Source organism: Nerophis ophidion, linkage group LG07 (assembly GCF_033978795.1).
Source record: "Nerophis ophidion isolate RoL-2023_Sa linkage group LG07, RoL_Noph_v1.0, whole genome shotgun sequence".
Lineage (NCBI taxonomy): Eukaryota > Metazoa > Chordata > Actinopteri > Syngnathiformes > Syngnathidae > Nerophis > Nerophis ophidion.
In genome coordinates, this window is record NC_084617.1 from 21,491,017 (window position 1) to 21,517,341 (window position 26,325).

The 26,325-nt window shown below is 39.7% G+C and overlaps 2 protein-coding genes and 2 non-coding genes across 5 annotated transcripts in view; all 4 read left to right on the top strand.

The window, feature by feature from the left end:
• slc25a39 (solute carrier family 25 member 39) overlaps positions 1 to 12,396 on the top strand; it is a 15,463-nt gene extending 3,067 nt beyond the window's left edge. The window contains exons 2-12 of one of the 2 annotated variants that reach the window (XM_061905632.1): positions 3,164 to 3,269; positions 3,349 to 3,408; positions 3,575 to 3,625; positions 5,654 to 5,766; positions 5,854 to 5,921; positions 6,985 to 7,109; positions 8,656 to 8,829; positions 8,907 to 9,016; positions 9,079 to 9,160; positions 11,496 to 11,576; positions 11,644 to 12,396. In XM_061905632.1, the coding sequence (XP_061761616.1) occupies positions 3,173 to 3,269; positions 3,349 to 3,408; positions 3,575 to 3,625; positions 5,654 to 5,766; positions 5,854 to 5,921; positions 6,985 to 7,109; positions 8,656 to 8,829; positions 8,907 to 9,016; positions 9,079 to 9,160; positions 11,496 to 11,576; positions 11,644 to 11,762 (1,080 nt within the window). In that variant the 5' untranslated portion in view covers positions 3,164 to 3,172 and the 3' untranslated portion in view covers positions 11,763 to 12,396. The remainder of the gene's footprint in view (positions 1 to 3,163; positions 3,270 to 3,348; positions 3,409 to 3,574; positions 3,626 to 5,653; positions 5,767 to 5,853; positions 5,922 to 6,984; positions 7,110 to 8,655; positions 8,830 to 8,906; positions 9,017 to 9,078; positions 9,161 to 11,495; positions 11,577 to 11,643) is intronic. The other variant, XM_061905633.1, reaches the window with a different exon arrangement.
• A 6,038-nt stretch (positions 12,397 to 18,434) lies between these two features.
• Positions 18,435 to 25,977, top strand: rpl3 (ribosomal protein L3). The gene is made up of 10 exons (XM_061905636.1): positions 18,435 to 18,528; positions 18,817 to 19,009; positions 22,416 to 22,584; positions 22,887 to 23,022; positions 23,956 to 24,142; positions 24,296 to 24,456; positions 25,209 to 25,310; positions 25,379 to 25,474; positions 25,540 to 25,659; positions 25,871 to 25,977. Exons 1-10 carry the CDS (start codon positions 18,526 to 18,528, stop codon positions 25,913 to 25,915), a joined length of 1,212 nt encoding a protein of 403 aa, XP_061761620.1. The 5' UTR covers positions 18,435 to 18,525; the 3' UTR covers positions 25,916 to 25,977.
• LOC133556938 (small nucleolar RNA U83B) lies at positions 23,799 to 23,890 on the top strand. The gene has a single exon (XR_009807642.1). It is a non-coding gene; the product is annotated as a small nucleolar RNA U83B (small nucleolar RNA).
• Positions 25,692 to 25,825, top strand: LOC133556937 (small nucleolar RNA SNORA54). The gene has a single exon (XR_009807641.1). It is a non-coding gene; the product is annotated as a small nucleolar RNA SNORA54 (small nucleolar RNA).
• Positions 25,978 to 26,325: the final 348 nt, after the last annotated feature.

Here is a 26,325-nt window from a genome sequence, read left to right on the forward strand (position 1 = left end):
TGTTGTCTGTCTGTTGGCCCTGTGATGAAGTCGCGACTTGTCCAGGGTGTATGCCGCCTTCCGCCCGAATGCAGCTGAGATAGGCTCCAGCGACCCCGAACGGAACAAGCGGTAGAAAATGGATGGATGGATGTGCTCATTTGTGAACTTCACAGAGCGACGCCGGCTATCGAGTTGATAGCCCAGGCTTTTGGCTCGGTAGTCAGCACGTTCGCCTCTCATACCGGAGACCTGTGTCCATCCTACAGGGCGGAACTGTACATAAAAACACAACGCAGGCGAAAAAAGTGAGTACACAATAAGCCGCTCTCACTCCCATGTTGAGAATCTGACATTTTTTATACTCAAAAGGAAACTATATACTTTTTAATTTTGCCTATTGAAGTGTATTTCTGGTCTTGTCATCCTCTCCCGCCCGAGGGACGACGCGGATGCGTAGTTGGATCAAACGAGACGCTTTAGTGAACCGAAAGTTGCTTTACTACAAGTGAGTGTCATTTAAACAAGTCTGCAGTACCCGGAGGATTCCTAACTGGAGAAGCAAAACCATCAATTTATGTATTCCTTCTTGGTCTGTCTGGGTGTGCGCTAAGTCTAAACAGCACCACCTGACCATAAAAGGAGATGTATGTGTGTAAGTGTCTGGAAAACTACTGTTTTAAGTCATAACTTAAAGGTTGGTGTTTGAACTAGACCGGTAGTTTCTTCTCAAAGATATGGCTATCACTTCCTACGAGAAGTGATCCAATTCACCTGCGAATATCAAACTAAGGGGCCTAATCTTATCATGTGCTCAAACTGAAATACCACTGTGTACTCAAACTTAAAGGTTTGCTTTCTCCAAGATGAATATGAGCATTCACTATATGTAGAACATAATATGAGTTAATCAGTATCATCCACAGTCTTTATGTAAAACAAGAACACATAGCTTTTATTTACGAGTTAGCATAACATGCATAAAAAAAACTAAAAACCTATCTAAAGTCAGCTAACAACAGAGAGGGAGTCGCTCAATTGCGCCTGTAAAGCATTCTAAAAAAACATCCAAAAACCTCCATTATCGTTTTATATACACGCTGTAATTATGTATGTAATGTAGTAACATTCATAATACCTTGCAATATGTACGATTTTGCTTATTTTAAGAATACGGCAACCCCTTAGTTTGAGACTCATCACAATGTTTGCGTTTCCCTTCAACAACACTGTTACTAATATTGACAGACAAAAAACATAATAAAACAATCACTTCGGCGGTCTTTACTCAAAGGGGAACTATTTTTATTTAAATAAGTCAATCATTCACAGTCTTTATTTAACACAAGAACAAACAGGTGTTTCATTTTTTATGCATTCTAACAGGTAATAAAAGATATCTAAAGTCAACTAACAACAGAGCCAATAGGGAGTCACTCTATTGCGCCTGTAAAGCACTCTAAAAACCTCCCAAAACCTCCATTATTGTTTTATTGACATGCTATAAGCATGTATCTAATGTAACATTCATAATACCAAACAATATGTACGTGTTTTGCTCACTTTAAGAATACGGCAGCGCATTAATTTCACAGACGCATCACAAGGTTTGTGTTTCCCTTCAACAACACTGCTACTAATATTGACAGACAAAAAACATAAAACAATGACTTCCGGTGGTCTTTACTCAAAGGTGAATTATTAAAAAAAAAAAAAAGTAATTCAGCCTATCATTCACAGTAATTATTAATTACTGTAATTAACACCGCACCAAGTGTGTGTGTGACAATCATTGGTACTTTAACTTTTACTTTAACTTTGAATTAAAACTATCTAAAGTCAGCTAACAGTGCCAATGAGAGTCGCTCTATTGTGCCTGTAAAGCACTCTAAAAAACATCCCAAAAACCTCCATTAGTGTTTTATTTACACACTATAAGTATATATCTAATGTAGTAACATTCATAATTCCTTGTATGTAGTAGCCATTTGCCATGAAGATATGTTGTAATATATTGCAAGTTAATTTATTGAATTAGAAAGCGTCATTTACATTCTGTGTCATCTGAAGCACCTCTGAGGGGAGCATACGGGGGCATACAGCTGAAATTGATTAGAAAAATGTGTTGGTTGAGAGACTGGCGGTGAAAACAGTTTTTGATCACTTATTATGCAACACTTGAGCCTTAGTTTTTGTTTAAAGCTTTTTTTAAAGCTTTGTATGTAGATAATCTTGTTTTTGTTCACGTTGGATGAATTGTTGGAAAGAAGACCATTTTGCAAATAAAGCAATTTTTTGAGAAACTTAAGTTGTAGTCGGAAGTGTGTATGAAAGGGCACCACCACCTGTCCTGGCCCAGCCCACAGCCTTTGGTTTAGAACCTGGGAAAGCTCGGAAAGGCCGATACAATGTCATATGTACGATTTTGCTCATATTAAGAATACGGCAGCGCATTAATTTCACGGACTCATCACAATGTTTGCTTTTTTTTTCAACACCACCACTACTAATGTTAGACAAACATATTTTAACAATTACTTACTGGAGAATGTCTGCTCTTACGGGGATTCTAAATGATGGGATGTTGACATATAGTCCCTTTTTAGATGAAGAGTTAAGCATAGTCACAAAGGGTTAAAAAAAAAGGTGAGCACAAACAAGCTTCTTTTCGTGTCTTTCTCGCAAAACCTGGGTATATGTTAAATGTCGGAGTTGACCATGTTCTTGATTTTTGACCACAACCTTCTACAATCCAGGTGAGAGGCATAGTTTATTATCTAGAATTAACTTTCACCAACTCAGAGGTGATTTAGCAGCTAAAGGTGTCAATATAGCAGCATAAATTAGTTAGCGCTCTGTGATAAATGCTGGAGGGCTTTATGGGCGCAATACAGGACTCCATTGTTAGCTGATTTATGCTCACGCCCATTTACAATTTAGAATGCATAACAAAAAGAAAAATGTGTGTTCTTGTCTTACATAGAGATTGTGAATGATAGACGCAATTCACAAAAAGGGCAGATCCCTTTAACTTACACAACTGACAGACATAGGAACACACATGTTTGACAGGGTCAGTAAACGCCTCAGATGTGTGTTCAATGCAGACATAGGAACACACGTGTTCGACAGGGTCAGTAAACGCCTCAGATGTGTGTTCAATGTCTCTCCTTTGGGCCAACAGGTGGGCACAATGGCGGAGCGGGCTGTCAGCGTTGCGTCGGCCGCCATCTCTCCAGTGCAGCAGATGCTGGCCTCTGGCACCGGAGCCCTCCTCACGTCTGTTTTTGGTGAGAGAGTTGAGATGAGAGGCAGATTGAAGGAGATGACGCCCGCTATGTTGACAATCAGACTTGTGATTACTTGCAGTCACACCTTTGGATGTGGTGAAGATCAGGCTGCAGGCTCAGCAGAGTCCTCTCCGTCAGGGTAGCTCTTCTTGTTCTTCTTCTTCTTCTTCTTCTTCTTCTTCTTCTTCTTCTTCTTCTTCTAACAGCTTGTGCCGAGGGCTTTTTTTTAATTTATTTATCCAGAAGTTTCTTTAAACTCACATCTTTTTTTTGCTCTCACATTCACCTCTGCTTTCACCCCAAAGCTCTAACCAGTGAAGCTGCTACCTGGGCTGGTGTCACCTGCTCCCCCAAGTGTGAGTAACTGACCCATGCACGCTGCACGCCACTCAGCTACGCCACACTAAAGAAGGAGTTTGAGGGACACACCGTCAAGAAAATTATAATAATACATAATATGAGTGTAACTGTACATGTATTCTTAACTGGAGTTTTTGGCATTCAGTTTGGTACGCATTTCACTTACGGTACACATTAATTGTGCCGGGCATCAGGCACACAAATACAACATGGATCGCGCTAATGATAAGGACAAGCCAAAGCTTGAAAACCCCTCTTCTATCAACAAAGTCTCCTGTTTGGGAACACCTTTCCCCCTCAGTGAAGTATGTAAACAAAGAAAAGTAGGTAAGATGATAATACATAACACAAGTTTAATGGTTCATGGATTCATCATTGGAATTTTTGGTATGGAACATTCAGTTTTGTACAAAATATGCACATGGTACACCTAAAGAGTGCCTCGTGTCAGGGAACTACTGGTTAAAGAAATAGAACATGGCTGGTGATAGTGCCACGGAGAATCTAAAGCGTGAAAGTCGTTCTGCCGTAATAAAAGTCTCCTGATTGGAACAGATAAGTGGACATGATAAAAGCACTGCGCCGCCATTGAGCAGTACATTTGGAAAACACGACTGTAAAGGAATACTTAAACCAATAATAAACTTTACTACAAATAAAATAGTCATAGCACACTTTTCATGTTGCACTTGTCTGCATAGCTGAACTTCACTCAAAAGAAACTTCAAAACATTTTTTTTTTTATGATTACTTTTATTTCATTGGAATATTACGGGCATTTTTTGTTTTATTTTAAACACATCTAAGCTATTTAGACAAATCTCAGCCATTTTGTTCTTTATTATCATATACAGTGTGGAACCTCAATTTAATAATCCCTCTTTTTGCGAACATTATGATTTACGAACTTAAGTGGAGCTGAGTATGCATCTTTGTGCAAAAATTGTTTCTGTTTACGAACATTTAATTCATGCATTTTTGTGTCCCGCTGGCAACCATTTTGTGCTTGCTTGAATTGAATGACGAAACAGGAGTTATACCATAGCAAGTTTTTGTTTGTGATGAGACAAGACTTTTTGGGGAAAAGATGCCAAAGCAGAATTATTTCATAGCGGAGGGAAAGACACAACTTCTTTTTCAGCGGCGCCCCTTCCAAGAGCACATACATACACACGCCCCACTTCTCCCGCTCTGTCTGCTCCTTTCTCTCTTGTCAGCTTCTCATTTGCCAATATTAATGTAAAGTTTGTAATGTTTATTAATGTAGCAATATGGTTGTTAAAGTATTTATTTGATTGCTGATCATTTGCGAGTGCACCAAAGGACTTATGTGTGTTTGGGCTTGTTGGCAGATCAGAGCATACAGGACAGTTCATCTTGTTTTTTGGTCTTGTTAATAGATAGAAAGTTGATCCAACACTTCCTTGTTACGTTTGTCTAATATACAGTACTCCATAACACTTTATCCATCGTGTTCAAAGTGTACAAACCTTCACTAAAGCATGGACTTTTGCTAAAAGTTTTAAAAATTAAAATATGGCAAATAGACAAGTTCGTAAGTAGAGGTTCCATTGGATTAAAATAATCAAGTCTTGTTTTTTCTATTTTCTCATAACACACTATACTCAGATTATTAAACTTTAATTATTGTAATACCACTGTTTCTTGTTATGTTACGATTTCAAGTGTATCTTTTATTTTGCAGCATTACTCTCATACCATTTCGACTTCATCACATCAGTCAAAATAAGCGACTTGGTATTTAATCATTCTTTATAGTGTGGCTTTAGACTTCTCTGTGTGTGTGGTGACCACTGTCACTTTTCACATTGCTGCGTTTCTTCTGGGCTGCTCATGTTTGTCAGCATGTTTGCGGCCGTTGTCTCATCACCTTTGAACTCCTCAAACTGTGTCATTCAATAATAATTGACACAGCAATACTATTTTTTTCATAATCAGCCATTCTGCAAAGGCCGAGTTCAGGCCTTTGCTTTGTTGGTGATGTAAGTGTGTTTGTGTGTCAGGGAGGTGCTTCCTGTACTGCAACGGGCTGATGGAGCACGTATACGTGTGTCAGAATGGTAGCAGCTGCAGCAGCTGGTACAAACCACCACCGACACACTTCAGCGGAACCCTGGTCAGTTTTTGTCTTGCCATGATAAGTTTGTGTTTAATAAAAAAGGAAAGATGTAACGCGGCACGTGTTAATTTGTTGGTGCCGCAGGATGCTTTTGTGAAGATCTCTCGCCATGAAGGACTGAGGTCATTGTGGAGTGGACTCCCACCAACGCTGTTAGTACCACTCCTGTCTAGGGATGGGTACCAAATTCTGTACTTTTATAGACACAGACCAAATTCCAGAGGTACAAACCGTTTGATTTACAGTGCCGTATATTGGTACCTTTGTTGCACGTGATGTCACGTCCACTTGCAGATTTAAACATTGGCTTACGTAAACAATCACTCAAGCAGCACTCAGGACGGATTCAATTTCAAGTATGTCGCAATTTTCAACACCAACAAATAAGTATGCTTGGTGAAAAAAAAAAACTTCAATGTAAAGTAAGGCTCCACTATTCCAAAATGTGCTAGGTTGACGCTAATCGGATTTGTCCTTGACAAGCAACTATTAGCGAGTTTACATCGCGATTTCACCACCTCCAAATTTGGTAATGAAAACTACAACTAAGATGAATGTTACAAACAGCTGGTGTGTAATAAGTACATCACTTACAGTGTAAACGCTTTGTAGGGCGCAACATAGCACATACAGCTTCATGGTAAAAGTTACTTCCTAGTTAGACAACATACTATAGATAGCCTATACAGTACTACCATCTAAGGTCTTCGAAGTGCAACTGCATTGCAAATGAGACTCAAAGTAATAAAATATTTACCAACTGGACATCTCATTTTTAAATGTTACATTTTAAATACAATTGTAATATTAAACATTCAACATTTAAAGTTATTTGCAAAGTCCCAAAAATTGGTACCATCCAGTACCAGTATCAATACAGGATTTTGTACCGTGTCAGATCAAATATGAATGGTACCCATCCCTCCTCCTCACACACAAACAAAACATACCATGAATTGATTAACGTGGACCCCGACTTAAACAAGTTGAAAAACCTTTTCTGGTGTTACCATTTAGTGGTCAATTGTACTGAATATGTACTGTACTGTGCAATCTACTAATACAAGTTTCAATCAATCAAAAACCTGATACACATTATTTCCACTCTGCTCCACTTATGCCGGTTACATTTTGTGTGTGTGTGTGTGTGTGTGTGTGTGTGTTTGTGTGTTTGTGTGTGTTTGTTTGTTTGTTTGTTTGTTTTCTTTCTCTCAGTGTCATGGCCGTACCCGCCACTGTCATTTACTTCACCTGCTATGACCAGCTGCGGGACTTCCTGAGATACGGCCTGGGTTTTCAAGGCAGTCACATCCCTCTTGTTGCAGGGGGTCTTGCGAGATGTAAGTGCACGACAACATACAAACACACACACACATCCAAAAGTATTAATATTGATGACTTTACAGCCTGCTTGCTATTTTTAACCTGTTACCTTGGTGGAGTAAATAATGAGGGACAGAGCACTTTATGAAAAACAATCTGAATTGTTCAGTTTATCTGACTCGGAGCGCGTGTGTCTTTCGGATCATGTTTTTTTTTTTTCTTTGTTTTACTACTCTGTTTGCAGCCTATGTGTATTAGGCCTGGGCGATATGGCTGAAAACTATCATAATATAGGTGTTTTATATGAGTCGATATCAATATTTAATAATATTTTTTTAAACTATGAAAAGTAAGGACCAGTAGAAATGTTTAAATGTAAAAAAAAAAAAATTCAAATGTTACCTTTCTCTGATTTTAATCCCGTCATCTGTCAAGGCAAAAAGGAAAGGGAATGTCAACACAAGCAAGGAAAATACTCAATCTAAACAAAATTGTAAAATCATATTAAACACCTAACCATAAGTTCTTGAAATCAAGGTGCAAAAGTAAGAAATGGTTAATAAAGTGTAACAAAATAATTTAAAGGCTGAAAATGTAAACAAAGAGAAACCTGAGAACACATAACTTCTGTAGGTTTAATGCCAAGAAGTGAGAACTCTGCTCTGAAGGTTGAGCACAGCTAAGGTGGTGTAGTGCATAATTTACAGACCACATTGGTCTGACTACATACAGTCACTTTGAAACAATAAAAAAAGTGCCATACTGTCGAGGTGTTTTATTTCTTCTTTTATCCACAATTTCTTAATTTCTACTTTTTCTTCTCACTCTATGCTAAGAATCAACTGCCAGACAACAACGTGGCACAACCAAACATGATAGTTACCTGATTGGCTGTTTGCGTGTCACTCCCACTGATCAGTGATCAATCCCTGCGTTGATCGGTTACCACAAAGCGAGTCTTTGTTCATGCAACCAACCTTGCTCCACAACTTCCTGTTTCTTTTAACATAAAATAAAAACAAAATTTTTATCCAACACATTTTTTTATATTGTTTGTGTCTATCGTGATATATGTTGATATTGTTTTATCATCCAGCCCTAGTGTGTTGTGAGGTATGAGTCATTCGTGTTGTAGTCATGGCGAGCAGAAAAACACAACCAAAAATGGAGGATGTGTCTGGTATTCTATAATATGGCAACTCTGTGACAACTCTTGCTTTCTCCGTAAAACTCACGGATATTACCCTTGTCCACTTACTGAAGTCACGAATCTCTCGTATTTTGTATTGTAGCTTCTAAAAGGACAACAAAGAGGTGGCCGATCAACAATCACTTTATCCAAACAACATACGAAAGATCGCAAACTCCAGACTGATCTTAATGTCTGATAAAATAGTCCTGTAGTCTGAGCTTGAATTTGCCCCAATGATTTGTGTGACATGACACAGGAATCTTGGGTATGACATTTTAAAGTCTTTTTAGCTCAAAAAAAAATCCCAGAAGTAGAATGTTAAAGCATCCATTTGTAAGGACTTACCAGGCTAATGTGTGTCTGTGTGCCAGTGGGGGCTGTGACGGTCATCAGTCCCCTGGAGCTGATCAGGACCAAGATGCAGTCTCGCCGCCTCACCTACGGCGAGCTGCGAGTGTGTATCCGCACCGCAGTGGCCCAGGATGGCCTGCTGTCGCTGTGGCGGGGCTGGGGCCCCACCGTGCTCAGAGATGTCCCCTTCTCTGGTGAGAGCCACCACTTATTTACCTAGTACAGTAACACAAGTGTGTGTCCTCATGGCGGCCGTTGTGTGTGTGTGCAGCAATTTATTGGTTCAACTACGAACTGATCAAAGCTCGCTTGTGTGAAAGATCCCAAACAAGTCAAGCCAACTTCTCCATAAGCTTTACTGCAGGAGCCATGTCTGGAGCTGTGAGTATACACACACACACACACACACACACTCACTATCAGTAATGATAACAATGTTCCAGGTCGCCGCCATACTGACGCTGCCTTTTGACGTGGTGAAGACTCGCAGACAGATTCAGCTGGGAGAGATGGACGCCCTGGGAGGTGCGTTCACGTGCACTCTGAAATATTAACCCCGGGGTGTCCAAAGTGTGGCCCGCAGCTTATTTTTTAATGGCCTGCAATACATTCTAAAAATACTATTAAAAACTATATATATATATATATATATATATATATATATATATATATGTTTTTTTTAAACATGAAAAGGTGGAGTCAAAAAGAAAACTGGTGAAATGTAACCAGGAAAAGTTGCATTGTTGACTCTTAATAACACAAAGCAGACTGTATTTTTCTTTAAAATTGTCATTACTGAAAAGATAATAATGAATCGAAATCAATTGCATTATGAATTATTGACCTGTTCAAGGCTCCAATTATTTCACATCAAATATTTAACTTTCAATTATTTGGGGGGAAAATATTGAATATTTTGTTTGCTATAAAAAACGTTTTCTTTGACAAAAGGGCATAAAAAAAGGAAAATGTATAACTATATTAAAGAAGCTTGAAAGTGATGGTTAGCTCTGAAGTAAATCCATAGACTTAATGTTGAAAGTTTAAAAAAAAAAAAATGTATGACTTATCTTTAACACTGTGGGGTCTTTTTGGTTACCCAAAATTGTATTTATTTAAAAACTCATTGCTCAAAAAATAATAAATTTAAATCAATGTTATGAATTATTGACCTACTCAAAGGGGAACTGCACTTTTTTTGGAATTGTTCACAGTACTTAATGAGAAACAAGAAGACAAGGTTTTGGTTGTTTGCATTCTAAAATGTAAAAATAAGCAAATTTTTGGTGGCTCGCAATGCAGCTAATGGGAGCAATGTATTCTACCTCTAAATTACTATAAAAATTGTCAAGAATATTTCATTTACGTTTTATAACCTGTATAATAACCAAGCTGTAGCAACATTTTTATTGCAAAAGCGAACCCTTCTATTTTTTTTTTTTTTTCCCCTATTTTTTTTTTTTTTCCCCTAGCGTACTAACATTGGCGTACTTTGGTATTAGTCATAAAAGCTAGCTACGGAAAGAGATAAGCTAGCTTCTACGTCAGCACGAAACGCATTTGAGTTTGTAATGCACAACACTCACTGACTGAAAAACATGAAAAATCATATTACAGTATATGTAAAGTATTAGCCCACATTTCATGTTTTCTTTGTACACAGCTGGCCAGACAAGAGTATGTACTGTAGTTGTACTAAGACGCATGACGTGCATGTATCATGGCTTCACTCTTCCTTCGTGCTCGCTTCTACAAGCAGCCGCTCATCCTCCATATATTCAGCTTCAAAAAGAAGGTGAAGCTACATTTGTTTCCAAAAGTCGGAAGTGCGTTGCTATGGAAATGGAAATAAATGCCCCGATGAAATAACTTTTGGCAATGCATAAAATGACCAAGATATTGTAAATAGTGTACATATTACATATTGTTATGAAGGTATCTGTTCCTTAGTTTTACATATACTTGCAGTGTGTGTATAAAACGTTGAAGGGTTTTGATGTTGTTTTAGAGGGCTTTGAAGGCTACAGCGGTGACTCCTATTAGCCGCATCTTTCAAGCGTTTTTTAATCATTTTTAAAAAAAGGCATGTGTTTTCTTGTCTTTCACAACGATTGTAAACAATAGGCAAAATTCCCAAAAAGTTGAGTTCCCCTGCAGGCCTCCAACACATCGAATATTAGGGGAAAGATATTGCATTTTTCTTATTTTTTTCCATTAAAAATACAGGAATTTAGCAGAAAAAAAAGGGCATGAAACATTTTTTTTTTTTAAGTTTTACTTTATTTTGACAGATAAACTATGTAGAGCAGGGATGTCCAAATATATAGCCGCTGAGGGCCAAAGTGAAAATGTGCCAATGGGCAATGGGCCAAACATAGCAATTTTAACTGCTTATAAGTGAAGCCCCTTACACCTGATTTTAAGAGGTGCTGATTGTCACATTTGATAGTATCAAGGCTACTAATTAGCCTTGCGCACATACAATCAATGTCTGTGTGAGCTTGATATATTCTGTCAGTACGAAAATGTTAGCCAAACAAAATGACACGGTGGGCAAAATTTGGCCCCTGGTCCACACTTTGGGCATCATTGATCTTTAGATTTATTTGTTGAATAATAAAAATAATAATAATATATGACTCATTTTCAACGTTTTTTGAGTGAGACCATTTCGGGTCCCTGGGACTAATCTTGCGGAGCCTGTAAGGGTTAAAACAATCTATATTTTGTATTGGTTTTGAAAATGAAAAATATCAAAACGTTTTCAGTGTGAGGCTCTTAGTGGAAAAAGTTTGAACATCCCTGTTGTAACCGGAGTCAAACGTCCTAATCAGCTGACTGTCTTCGATTGTCCTTCCAGTGCCGTTCAAGAAGACGTCGTCCACGTTGCACATCATGAAAGAAATATGGAGCGAAGTGGGCTACCGGGGACTTTTTGCAGGTACGCCTCAGTTCAATGTAACTTCATCTTTCGGAGCTCAAACTGAAGTCCGAGTGTCTTCTGGCAGGTTTCATGCCCAGAGTGATCAAAGTGGCGCCCGCCTGCGCCGTGATGATCAGCACCTACGAGTTTGGAAAGGCCTTTTTCCAGAAAATCAACTGTGATCGTGAGCGAATGGCGTCATAGATAGGTAGATATTTTATTGATGCCAAGGAAAACTCAAGTCATCTGGGAATTCCTATCGGAGCATTTTGTTGATCTGAAGCTGAAACAGTGGACTGAACTGATCAAACCAGGAACAGAGACTTTGTGTGTTTTTAGTGCATTGTTATACAAAATTCCTTATCCAGGTTTTCATTGGGCAGCCTTGAGGGACCACATTCCACTGATCAGGATGTCGTTGGTTGAGCTACTCAAAGTTAAACCCCAGTCAGGACTGGATGCAATGTCGCATGGGAAATCCATGATGAAAGCTTGCATGAAATAGCATGTTTCATACAAAAGAATACCTGATTCTTCGAAAGCCTGTGAAACATTTTGGATTTTTGTCTACCAAGCAGATTAATGGCGACTGTTGTTTTTTTACTTGGCATTCATTTCATTATTTGTAGCACTTAAACAAAACTACTCCTACAGCTCAACTTCAATTGTCTGTGTGACGACATAATGGTTTCGCAAGGATCAGAGCAGCGTTAGGAGAAACTTAACAGTCTGGTGATGGATGAAAAATAAGAGATCACCGTTTCTTGGAATATAGTTTTGTTGCCTTAATGTTTTCTCCTTTTTTTCCCAATTAATTAAATAGTATTTGTCATTGAAACAGACTGGTGTCATATTTGTAAAAATATATTGATGCCATTATGCCATCATTAACAGGATAATATTTTTGGCTCGCTTTTTAGCTAATTGTGTATGTCTAAAGCAAAAATCATGAATTTTAATACTTTGAAGTTTGCAGAGTAACTTTTCCAATGTTAGCATGTTAATGTTGGCATGCTAATACAGGAAAAATATCAAAATACATAATTTGTATAACCTGACTCTCGCCAGAGGAGCTCAGCGGACTACAGCAGTCAACTTACCTTTTTTAGGCTTGGACATACCAAATTAGCTAGCTATTTAAGGATCAAAATCCATGATTTTTAAGTTTAAACATGCAAAATTAACTTGCTTTTTAGCTTTTTGTATGTTCAAAATAGGTTTAGGTTTAAACTAACTAAAAAGCTTGTATACAGCTTTAACATGCTAGCATGTGACCAGATAAGTGGAAATATCAAAAATGGCAAAGCAAGTCGGTATGTGAAGTGAATTATATTTATATAGCGCTTTTTCTCTAGTGACTCAAAGCGCTTTACATAGTGAAACCCAATATCTAAGTCACATTTAAACCAGTGTGGTTGGCACTGGGAGCAGGTGGGTAAAGTGTCTTGCCCAAGAACACAATGGCAGAAGCAGGGATCGAACCTGGAACCCTCAAGCTATACTGCCCCATGTTAGCAATAATGTTTTTATGTTAGCATGCTGATATAGGAGAAGTTGGCATATTTCTAAGATTGCGCCACATATCAAAATTCATGAATTTTAGGTTCAAACATACAAAATTAGCTAAAACGTTATCATGCTAGCACATCGATATTAGCAATAATGTTAACTGGTTTTATATTAATGTAGTAGAAGTTAGCATACTTCTAAGATGGCACCACATATCAAAATCAATTATTTTTAGGTTTAAACATACAAACATAGCCAAACAGTTATTATAAAACAACATGCCAGATAAGAGGAATTACCAAAAGGTAGTTCAGTATGCTAACTTTTCTTACAAGCCAGTACAAATTATGTTAACTGCTAACATTAGCATGCTAGCGCAGTTATACTTCAAAGATGGCGCCAAGTATTAAAATCCATGAATTTTAGGTTTAAACGTACTAAAAAGGTAGTATAAAGCACGAGCATGTGACCAGATAAGAGGAAATACCAGTTGTGGGTCGTGTGTTTCTCACCTAGGCTTTCAATGATGTCCTACTCAGTCCAACCTCACCTCAAAATACCGTAATTGATGTCACCGCATGGACACGGCTGGAGATAATATACAGAAACACATCATGTGCACGCATGGGAATTGAAACTCCTCAATAGTGTATAAAGGGGTCTTTTTTCCGGTGCATTTAACATTCAATGAACCCGCTTCAGCAATTAAAACATATCTTACATGGTACTGTCAAAATTAAAATAATTGTAGAAAACAAATGAAACATAAAAAAATAAAATACAATATTTGAACTCACAATTTGTGGCACCCATCTGACGCCTTATAAGCCAGTGGTGCCGTAATAGTCGGTTGATTCCTGTGAAAGTGGCGAGCAAACCATTTCGCCGCTGGTGTTGTGCCAAATTGTGGTTTCCTGCCAAAAATTTATTTATAATTTATTTAGTACCGCTCGCTAAACCTGCATTGCTTAGCTTCGTCTGTCCACAGCGGACTACTAGGTGCAAGACAAACACTTTATCTGCGTGGTTATCGTACCGGTAATTTTACTGTGTCTTTCTGTGGCTCGTATGGCTTTGGTGCCACTTCTTGTTTTCGCAACTTATGATTGGATACTCACTTGGGACTTCCGAGTGAGTATCCAACCACAGCGTTAGGCCAGCTAGCAAGCCTTACTGACAACAACTTGTGATCTGATTGGCTATCGCAATTGTCTATCACTGAATGTCCCTGTTCACTTAAGGTGCAAAGACGCCCGCATTGTTGATTCTGAAGGCTACGGGCAGATTTCGTACAGCATGACAGCACAAGCTAGCTGAATTATGATTGGATACAAACTCTAAACTAAAACCAACACCATTGGAAGGAGCATAAAATGACATGAAGAGACTATCATGATTTCTGGCCAGCAGAGAAGGCCTTGCTGGACCTGACGACACACCAATCGGGAATACCAAAAGTGGTGAGGCAGTTCAACAATGTTCCCACACCATGTCTGGTATATATTTGTATTTTTATTTGAGGAAAATAGTTAACATTTTAAATGCTAATTGCTAGCACCTAGCAAGATAGCATGTCCTGAATGTACTGAACCTTTAGACCAGTGGTTCTTAACCTTATTGGAGGTACCGAACCCCACCAGTTTCATACGCGCATTCACCAAACCTTTCTTCCGTGAAACATAAAATGTTTCGTTTTTTTCAAATTCAAGACAAAGTTATGTTTTTTTACTGGTGCACAAAGTGAACCGTGCATGAACATCACCTTGTTCAAAGAACAAAACCAACACAGTGCATGAACTCACAACAAATTACACACCTGCAAATCAGTGTGACTTCTGCTGTTACCGTAGCCATAATACGCCGATAGGGAGAAATTTTTATTCACACGATGAGTCGGGTGTGTCTTGACCTCTGCGGCGGAGGCTCCACCGAACCCCAGAGGCCTACTCACCGAACTCCTAGGGTTCGATCAAACCCAGGTTAAGAACCACTGCTTTAGACGTTGGAACAATTAAAACCTGTTGAGAAATTAGAAAAACTAAGAGATTGTAAAACACAAGAGCTATATAAGTTAAAGTACCAATGATTGTCACACACACAGTAAATGTGGCGAAATTATTCTCTGCATTTGACCCATCACCCTTGATCACCCCCTAGGAGGGGAGGGGAGCGGTGGGCAGCAGCGGTGCCGCGCCCAGGAACCATTTTAGTGATTGAACTCCCAATTCCAACCCTTGATGCTGAGTGCCAAGCAGAGAGGTAATGGGTCCCATTTTTATAGTATTTGGTATGACTCGGCCGGGGTTTGAACTCACAACCTACCGATCTCATGGCGGACACGCTATATGAATTTCCAGCAAGTTATAATACGGGCTAAAAAATTATTTAAAAAACAGTGACGTGCGGTCAGGGGAGGCAGTGCCTCACCTGTGATCATGCAAAGAAACAAAATATATAATGATAAAATAATTGTAATTGTTAGTTTTTCATTTTCATCTAGCTTCACCAATTTGGATTATTTTTTCTTCAAAATCGCTGAATTTTCGCAATCCCTCGTAAACTTCTCTGTCTGCCGTGCGGCCAGAGCGCGTTCTTGTCTGGTGTGTTGCTGAGCGTTCAAAACGGCAGAGAAAAAAGTCTGAGGTGAGGCAAACAGTTCTCGTGTCTCACGATAGGGGCGCTCATGATCAGAGACATACGGCGGCGAAAGCGAGTCAAGTGCCGCAGCAAGTAACATGTTTTGTGTCTTGGTGAGCCATCAAAACGGCAGAGAAAAAAGTCTGAGGTGAGGCAAACAGTTCTCGTGCCTCACGATAGGGGCGGGGCGCTCATGATCACAGACATACGGTGGCCTCAGCGGGTAAGTGCCGCAGCGACTTATTTTTTCCGTCTCGTGCACCCCGACTTTCAACATGGATGACTACATTTCTGCACTTAAATCGTTTTCTAAAGTGGACTTTCAAGCGAAGCAGGAGATAATTACTAAAGGAAGACCAACACCGGAGCTGAATAGTTTGTTTCAATCAACAGGACGGAAAGTTACTCACTCTTTCCAGACGGAATGGAATATGTGAAAAGACTGGCTTTGTGGATGTTCTGCAAGAAATCGCCTTTTCTGCTTTCCTTGCCTTCATTTTTCAACCTGTGGAACTGTGTGGACTCAAATATGATTTTGTGACCTAAAGAATTTGCAAAGAAGAAACACCAAACATGAGCGGTCGGCCGCTCATATTCAAAGCTAGATTGCGCTAAAACGTTTGGGATGTTGAGGATGGTCTTGGCTTTGGATGAACAGCGGCGACTCAACATCAGTGTCCATAATGCTAAGGTAAAAGAGAAACAAGAGTTTTTAAAAGATGTAGTCAATGCGACCTGCTTCCTCGCCAAACAGCAGCTAGCATTTCGTGGAAATGATGAAAGTATGAGCTCTGCTAAACGCAGCAACTATGTTGAACTCTTACAAGACTTTTAAAACTGAAGGAAGTGAAGGAGGACTTTTACCAGAAAGTGACGGACATTTTTATCCAGAAGTACCAGCGCATGGACTTCATTTCTAAGTAAAGGTAAGACGACGAAAACATTATTTGTGTTTTGTATTTAATGAAATGCACATTTTGTGGGCGACAGTTTGTTTGAGTAAAGAATGCAGAAATGAAACATAACCCGTAAACTGCTGCCAATCAAATGGCAAATAATCTGTGCAGCGCGCATACTGTATATTTGTAAATCTGATTTTTATTACGTCAGTGCCCCACCAGCTATATACCTCACGGCACGTCACTGTTAAAAAATTTATATTTTATGCGTAAACAATTAGGACCGCGGAAAAGATCTTCCTACTGAACATTTTCCTACCAGCCAGGACTTATACCGATCCAGGGTCAGGAAACAGCCATCTAGCATCACTGCAGACTCCTCACATCCTGGTGGTTACGGACTATTCAAACTCCTCCTGCTACCTCAAAACAACCCACCATTAGAACAGTTTCTTCTCTCAAAATATCAATCTGATGAATGCTGTGACAAAACTAATCTGTCACTGGACTAACTAATGCTCACGTCATCATCTGTTTTTGCTTTTTTTGCTTTTTCACTACTGCACTATTGTTTATTAGCCTTGCACATATTTAAGTATCAATCAATCAATGTTTATTTATATAGCCCTAAATCACAAATGTCTCAAAGGACTGTACAAACCATTACGACTACGACATCCTCGGAAGAACCCACATAAGAGCAAGAAAAACTCACACCCAGTGGGACGCCAGTGACAATGATGACTATGAGAAACCTTGGAGAGGACCTCAAATGTGGGCAACCACCCCCCCCTCTAGGGGACCGAAAGCAATGGATGATGAGCGGGTCTAACATGATACTGTGAAAGTTCAGTCCATAGTGGCTCCAACACAGCCGCGAGAGTTCAGTTCAAAGCGGATCCAAGACTGCAGCGAGAGTCCCGTCCACAGGAAACCATCCCAAGCGGAGGCGGATCAGCAGCGTAGAGATGTCCCCAACCGATACACAGGCGAGCGGTCCATCCTGGGTCTCGACTCTGGACAGCCAGTACTTCATCCACGGTCATCGGACCGGACCCCCTCCACAAGGGAGGGGGGGACAGAGGAGAAAAAGAAAAGAAGCGGCAGATCAACTGGTCTAAAAAGGAGGTCTATTTAAAGGCTAGAGTATACAAATGAGTTTTAAGGTGAGACTTAAATGCTTCTACTGAGGTAGCATCTCGAACTGTTACCGGGAGGGCATTCCAGAGTACTGGAGCCCAAACGGAAAACGCTCTATAGCCCGCAGACTTTTTTTGGGCTTCAGGAATCACTAATAAGCCGGAGTCTTTTGAACGCATTGTTTATATTTCTGGTTAATCATTAATATGTATTTTTAATATTGAACAAGAGAGCACAGCCTTCTGATTATGTTGTCCTGGATCAAATAACATTTATGTGGTTGTATGTATTATATACTGTAGATATAATATGTAAACATGACATATATGTTCTACGATAAGATGGCGACTTGTCCAGGGTGTACACCGCCTTCCGCCCGATTGTAGCTGAGATAGGCACCAGCGTCCCCCGCGACCCCAAAGGGAAGCGGTAGAAAATGGATGGATGGTTGGATGGATACATATATATTTTATATTGCTAGTATGGTACATGTTTAGCCTACTTAATATCTGCATTATCCTTTCCATCCTTACCCTTTCCAGCCTATGTAACTGAGCTACTGCGTGGAACAATTTCCCTTGTGGATGAATAGTTAGTCTAAATCTAAGTCTGAGCTGAACAGTGACCTTTAGTGGCCATTGCGTGTAATTACGCCTATGACATAAAACACCACAGGGTGGATTTCCCTGCACGTAAGTCCCGTTCAGTCACGCGAGACTTGCTTGTGTATATTAATGTAGCGCACGCTCAGTAAGGTCTCTTTCGTTCGGATTGGAGACAACATGGTGGGTGTGAAAAAAGCGGCACCAAATAATTAGAATCCATTGAATATCTTTGTCATCTGATGCATTAGACTCTTTCTATGGCTGTATATTTGTTGTTTAGTGTTTTTTAAAATATGTATAAGATGTTATTTTACTTATAGGATAACATTAAATTGGTATGGTGTCTGAGAAAATATGCTAACATCGTGGTGACAATGCTAGCAGCTAATGCTCACAGCCATGCGTTAACATTTACTCATAGAATCATTGATCGGATTCTACCTTTTAATTGGTTCTTTTACTTTACAGTCCCACCGCAAGTTTTCGGCTCCGCGCCACGGCTCTTTGGGCTTCTTGCCCCGCAAAAGGAGTAGCCGTCACCGGGGTAAGGTGAAGAGCTTCCCCAAGGATGACCCAAGCAAGCCCGTTCATCTGACCGCCTTCCTGTGCTACAAGGCCGGTATGACTCACATCGTCCGTGAGGTGGACAGACCTGGGTCAAGTAAGTCCACACTTTCTGTCGGATGGTTTAACAATGCACATATACCCCACCCGGGTGTTAAACCATTGACATTGTTATACTTGTCTGCTGTCAAATGTATTTGGATTTTGGCTAATGCAACAATAAAAAATTACCACAGCTTACTTGGTGCAATTTAACACCCCATTAAAAAAAATAAAAATCCATATATTTATACACAAACACATTGGATGCATATATGTGCCTTAACTGTAAGATGAATGCATACCTACTGATAAACTCTTGGAAGTAAAAAGGCATTTGAAGCTTAAATTAGGGTTGCATGATATTGATTTAGTGTATCGATTTTAGCAGGGGTTATTTTTAGGGCCACGTGGCATTAATGGCTGTCTTAGAAGGCCTAAAGCAGGGGTAGGCAACCTATGGCTTTAGAGCCAGATGTGGCTCTTTTGATGACAGCGTCTGGCTCTCAGATTAATTTTAGCTGACAGTTTAACATAAGTAATGAATATGTCCGCTAGTAATCAGTGTCAAAAATAAAGTTAAAAACATAAAACATTCTCATGCATTTTAATCCATCCATCCGTTTCTATCGCGCCTGTTCAAGAAGTCGCATTAATGGTCAAAAGTATTTCATTTATTATTGTTTAGCTTCAGAATCACAATGTTATTAAAAAGAATAAGAGATGCTCACATTTAGTTGTTGTAATCAGGGAAAGTCCAAATAAAAGAGGAGGCGTAGAATTCTGTCAGAGCCTGGGACGACACTGTACAAAGATACAGGTCTACGCGTTTCTCCACATTGAGCTAAACTAAAACCTGTCTGTTTAATTCCTTACTTCTTGTCTGTTTAAAATGTCCTCAGTGTTTGAACCTGACAGTTGTATTCAGGGTTAACAATATCATACGGCTCTCACGGAAATACATTTTAAAATATTTGGCTTTCATGGCTCTCTACAGCCAAAAAGGTTCCCGGCCCCTGGCCTAAAGTAACAGTGATCGATGAATTAAAAATGTATAAATTCCCTATTATATTGTTACACTATTGCCGTTATTGGTGGATGCATAAATGTTTACTACTAATACAATTTGTAAAAGATAAAATGGCAGGTATTTTGTCTGAATTTTACTTGCAAACTGGCACATTTTACAAGTACGTTATTTTAATCCAAACCAATGGTGCCACTGATTTTGTTCAAGATTTAAGATCTCGGATGTCTATTCAGCTGAATTGTACCACTTGTTATGGGCTAGGAAAACTACTTAGTAGCTTAAAAAATGCAGCTATTTTACCTAGAATCTAGCTTAAACGGCAATTTTTCAACTTATTTTCTTACCTCACTGAGATCGCTGTAAAATTCAAAGACTGAACCCTCTCCCCATTTTACGTTTTTAGAGTGATTTGTTAAATGGTGGAATGGTACCACTTTTTTTTTATTGGAAATTCTGTCATACAGTGTACAATATGCATAACTTTCTTTGAAATTATAATTCCAGCAGGTATTTTCATAAAAGTTTAACAAAATCAAGCAGATATTATATAATTTTAACAATGTATGGAATAATTGTCTTATAACCATGCAATACATACTACTTTTTTTAAGATTAAAACAAAATTCGGACTGAAGAGCGCACTAGGATATATACCGCGCCCACTAAATTTTAGACATTGACGTGTTTCCTATTAGCTGCACCGGACTACTAGCCACAGATGTATATGTTGCAAAAATGAGTTATTTACACTGTAAAAGTGCAGTTATACTACATAACTTATAAACGTTGCTTGGAATGAAATGAAGAATTCATAAGAGTAGAATTGCCATGGACGGCTAGACAGATTATCATTCCAGTTAAGGGGGGGGGAACTAAAAAATAGGACATGGAGCCCCTGCAGTGATGGAATTCATCCAAGAGATGGTGCCATAGCCCAAATACTTTTTTTTGCTTTGTGTTTTTATAAAATACTTTTATTATGGCCTCCAGCGAAGAAAAATACATCTCAGGGATGTCACCATGTTTTAGCGGTGTCCTCAGAATTGCACAGACAAGCCACAACTGCGTCAAAACACACCAAGGCGAAAGCCCACGTTGTGGTCAGGGACAACGCACGCAGTATGTCATAAACTACGGTGGAGTTTGGTGTGGCTAGTCTGCCCTGCATGGCGCACACTTTGCAGTTTGCATTGAACAAGGTGCCCTGTCAACGCAGCATTTCAGAAGCTCTGGCTTACTGCTAGGCCACTTCAAGCACTCACCACTAGCTTGCAGCTCATTTTTGTTACTCACAAATATGATAGAGCAGAGCAGATTGAGCCCAGTTTATAATTTCCTGTTATACAGTATGCCAGGCAGTTTTGCATTAAAGAACTGTTATTGTTTACTTTATTACTCAAGTATACTCTGGACTGAAGCTGTGTGCCTTTTTATTGTTTTTTTTGTAACGGTTTTAAGGCAAGTTAAAAAAAAAATGCATTTGGTGAAAGTCAAAGTATAGTACTTCCCATAGTTGTAGTGGGTATCAGGATTATCTCGGCGAGAGCATGTCCCAAATCCCAAGTTGCTGTTTTGAGGAATGTTAAAAGAAACAATGCACTTTGTGACTTTAAGAAATATGGCAGTGCCATTTTGGCATTTTTTCCATAAGTTGAGTTGATTTATTTTGGAAAACATTGTTTAATGCATCCACCGGGGCATCACAACAAAACTAGGCATAATGTGATAATTCCACCACTGTATATATTGGTATCAGTTGATATCTGTATCGGCAATTAAGGGTTGGACAATATCGGGATATTGACAAAAAAGCCACTATCAGACATCTCTACTGGAAATAGTCCATATATTTGGTAAAGGCTTATGATTTTAAAGCAGTCATCCATCAATTTGTATTTTAAAAACAAAGTAGTAATAAGATGCCAATGTAATGACTTAATTCTATGAGGCAATTACACACAAAAATAGTTTGACTTTTACAAGTGGCCCTCTGATTTTAGCCATACTGCCAGATGGTTGACTGTACATGCAATAAAAATGTAATCATTCCATTTTAAATAGCCTTTGACTCAATTTGAAATGTCTTGTTACGTACTAAGCATGTGGTTGCCCATTTATAGTAAAGTTGAAATGTCAAATTATCAGGAACCTTAAAGCTCAGTTTAACCACCACAAAAAGCTCAATTTCTAGAGACAAAAAGCTTTGTTTGAACAAGAGGCTGAAGTGCATATTGAGATACATATTTATGTGGACAGACTTTATTTGCATGTTTTTTGTTGTGCCTTTGATGATTCCCTCGACGGGCGGACAGAATGGGTCTATAGACCCTTGCTGAATGTCGAGTACTGAGCGCAATAATTGAAACGGGACGGGTGATTTCACTGCTACTGTTGAGTGACCTAAAAAGTTATTTTTATTTATTTTTTTGTGCAGAGGTGAACAAGAAAGAAGTAGTTGAGGCTGTCACCATCTTGGAGACTCCCCCTATGATCGTGGTGGGAGTTGTGGGCTACGTTGAAACTCCTCGTGGTCTGCGCTCCTTAAAGACAATCTTTGCTGAGCACATAAGCGATGAGTGCAAGCGCCGATTCTACAAGAACTGGTGAGTTGCTGTAACACTTAAGTGCACTTTGCAGATGTTTGTTGTCTCAGATAGTGCCACTGAGTAACAATACGGTGGCCATCGTGGCAGCTCCGCTCAGGCGCCTCGTGCCCTGATGAGCTCCGGGCTCCTCTGGCCAGTGGAAAGTTCTGCTTAGAAGCTGTGCCATGAGCCAAAATCCTTATTGGCTGGTGCTGCTCAAACGGGCGACCAACTCGGCGCTGTCTTCTTCCGCTGGCCTCTCGAGGTCATGAAGGGCCAGTTGCCAACATTTCTGCTCTACTCCTCACGGTCCTGCTCAGGTACAAGTCCAAGAAGAAGGCTTTCACCAAATACTGCAAAAAGTGGCAGGATGAGGAGGGCAAGAAGCACCTGGAGAAAGACTTTAACTCCATGAAAAAGTACTGCAAGGTCATCCGCGTCCTTGCCCACACACAGGTATGTCAGTGCCCATAGGTGATGTTATTCAAGGGTGTCCAAAATGTAAATATGCGGAGGCCATTTTGATATTTACATTTTCTAAACAAATACATTATCGATTTTTACTTTACTTGTTAGGGCCTCGGTACCCAGAAGGGTCTCAGTCGCAAATATTAGAAATAAGTCATTTTTCTTATCAGGCATGTGAAATGTCTGCAGAAGCACACACACACTTTTAAATATTAATTTGTATCAAAGTATCACTTCTGCGTTTAAAAAAAAAAAATATCACAATATGATAAAATTGGTTCAATGCTCATTTAAGTGCCGCACTGAGTTGAAGGACTGACAGTCAGGAGCACTGACACAATCTCGCTAGTTAACCATTGCCTCTGTTCGCTCGCAGAACCACTTGGCTCTAGTCATATTTGGATATTAATGATCCGAAAATGTATTAGCCAGCGAGAATGTATATTTTTCACATGACTGATGTAGACTTCACAACAGCATATTACTCCTAATAGGCGTGGCTACAGACAATTAACACAATCCAACAAATTGTTGGATCTAAAAGGGTCTCACCTACTAAAAGTCTTTTAATTTTACTTTATATACTTGACGCTTGAGAAAAACTTTAGATTTTTCATTACACGTTTTTTTTTTTTTGTCAACTTTTTAAACAGCAAACCCTATTGATGTGATGTAGATTCAGTTTTGATAGTATTTTTAGAATGAGTTGCGGGCCGTTAAATGAGCTGCGAGCCGCACTTTGGACACCCTGTATTTGCTTTCCATATAGTCTGTGATGAGACCGCAGAATTCTGCGTCAGGCATGGCGCCTGATAGCAATGACGAGTTCTTCTGCTGCCTTCCTTCTGAGACCACCCCACTGTCGGCCCACTATGTGCCACAGTCAACGTTGCCTCGCTTATGAGTGTGCGCTGTTTGCAGATGCGTCTGCTGCCTTTGAGGCAGAAGAAATCTCACCTGATGGAGGTGCAGCTCAATGGTGGCTCCATTGCAGAAAAGGTGGACTGGGCCCGTGAGAAGCTAGAGCAGGCTGTGCCCATCAACACAGTCTTCTGCCAGGACGAGATGATTGACGTCATTGGTGTCACCAAGGGACACGGCTACAAAGGTCAGCCTTGAATAGTACAGAGGTTTTAAAAGATTATATTTATCACCTAGGATATTAGCAATGTTATTTAATCAAATGGAATGCTGGAATTAAGTTAACTTGATGTTTCTAGTATGATAATTTCTGGCTATCTAACTTGTCATGTCTTGTCAGGGGTGACCAGTCGTTGGCACACCAAGAAGCTCCCTCGTAAGACCCATCGAGGTCTGCGCAAGGTGGCCTGCATCGGTGCCTGGCATCCTGCCCGTGTTGCCTTCTCTGTGGCCCGGGCTGGTCAGAAGGGATACCATCACCGCACTGAGATCAACAAGAAGGTACATTTTGATCTCTTGCATACAGTGGAACCTTATTTACATACTTAATTGGTTCTTGAACATTGTAATGAAAGTTCATACAGTGAAGCAAATGTTTCCATAAACTGTTTATGTGAATGTGTTCCAGCCTTCTTTTGAAGGTTTGAATACTTCAGTGTTAAAAAAAAACTGGAGGTAATGAATTGACTTTCTCATAAGCTGATGTCCTCCCATATGCTCCTCCAACACAGAATACCCTTTGGTGCCCTCACAAACTATCAGGGGAAAGAAAAACTAACTAACCGTATTTTGCTGCAATATTAAAAGTTAATAGTAAAATCTACATTCACATTGCAAAGGAGCTAACAAGAGTAACAATGGGAGAAGAGGATGGCACTAAAGTAGCTCTTTTCTGCTGTGAAATAAGTCTGCTATGGCATATTTTTCCAGAGAAGTGAGGTCTCCACCCGATTAATACTTATACCTTTTTCCTCGTAAATTCTTCCATACATGTCAGCGCCTATAATGTACTCCTTGCAAAGTTTTGTTTCATGCTAGTCTGGTGCCTTTTTGGACTAATCTTGAATTGGCAAAATTAGACAACTTTTTAAAAGGCACATGCTGAAATTCTGAACAGCAAGTAACTGGAGGGCTCCGACCCTAAAATGCTGCACCTTGTATTGCATAGTGGGGCATATTAGGTCTGATTTAAAGTTAGCAAATTGAGGTCAGCTGGGGAAAAAAATTCTGATGGCCTACTTTGTTTCCTGAAGATCTACAAGATCGGTCAGGGCTACCACCAGAAGGATGGAAAGCTGGTGAAGAACAACGCTTCCACGGATTATGATCTGTCCAACAAAAGCATCAACCCTATGGTCAGTGATTCTATTTTGTGCTCGGACATCTTAAGGTTTGATTAACACCTTTTCAAATGTGTCCACAGGGTGGGTTTGTCCACTATGGAGACGTTACCAATGACTTTGTCATGGTGAAGGGATGTGTAGTAGGAACTAAGAAGAGGGTCCTGACTCTGCGTAAGGTGAGAACAAAGCTGAATAAGTTTCTCTCCTGACTTCTCACCGACTAACCTGCTTGCTCTTCTAGTCTCTACTGGTGCAGACAAGCCGTCGTGCTTTGGAGAAGATCGATCTCAAGTTCATCGACACCACATCGAAGTTTGGTCACGGCCGCTTCCAAACCGCGGAAGAAAAGAAGGCGTTCATGGTAAGATCTATTTTTGGCATGAAAGTGATGTTCTGCACTGTTCATAACCTGGTTCGGTCTTCAGTGTGAACTTGGGTTCCATTCCAGTGCTAGAGTAAAGTCCCGTGAGGCAGGGGAGCAGTGCACGCTCATGCTACTGTTCCCCGTTCACTCTCAGGAAACACTTGCAACTTTTACCTGCTCCAAACTAACCTTTTCCTCTTGTCCACAGGGACCACTCAAGAAGGACCGCATTGCCAAGGAGGAGACAGCCTGAAGTCTGCAAATGTGATATCTGTACGATCGTTGTCTGCAGTTCTATTAAACACCTCAACCACATAGCTGCGTCAAAGTACTTTGTGAGGATTTTTATACCAGTGTGGAGAAGCATGACTACCACTATGAAGTATATGAAAAAAATCAGTTTAAGTTAAATGTTGACTGCAAGAATTAACTTCCTGTATTGTATTTGAACTGATGTCAGACCATGATAAAGATCTAATTTGACTCATAGGAGCCATTCCTTTCAATTTTTTTTAAAGACTGACTTGTTAGTTTTGGTGTTTAGTTTTGTCAAGGTAACATGTTCTACAATGTGGATCAGAATAATAATATGGATCAGAATAATATAACTTCACACAAAAATTGGGAACTATTCTGAAATATTTACCTTTTCCTTGTAAACAT

Bases quoted from the DNA above. Each gene is read 5' to 3' on its own strand.
- rpl3 (XM_061905636.1), top strand. The intron at 19,010-22,415 runs GTAAGTCCACAC...TTTTTTGTGCAG, and splicing joins GGTGGACAGACCTGGGTCAA to AGGTGAACAAGAAAGAAGTA. The intron at 23,023-23,955 runs GTATGTCAGTGC...CGCTGTTTGCAG, and splicing joins GCGTCCTTGCCCACACACAG to ATGCGTCTGCTGCCTTTGAG.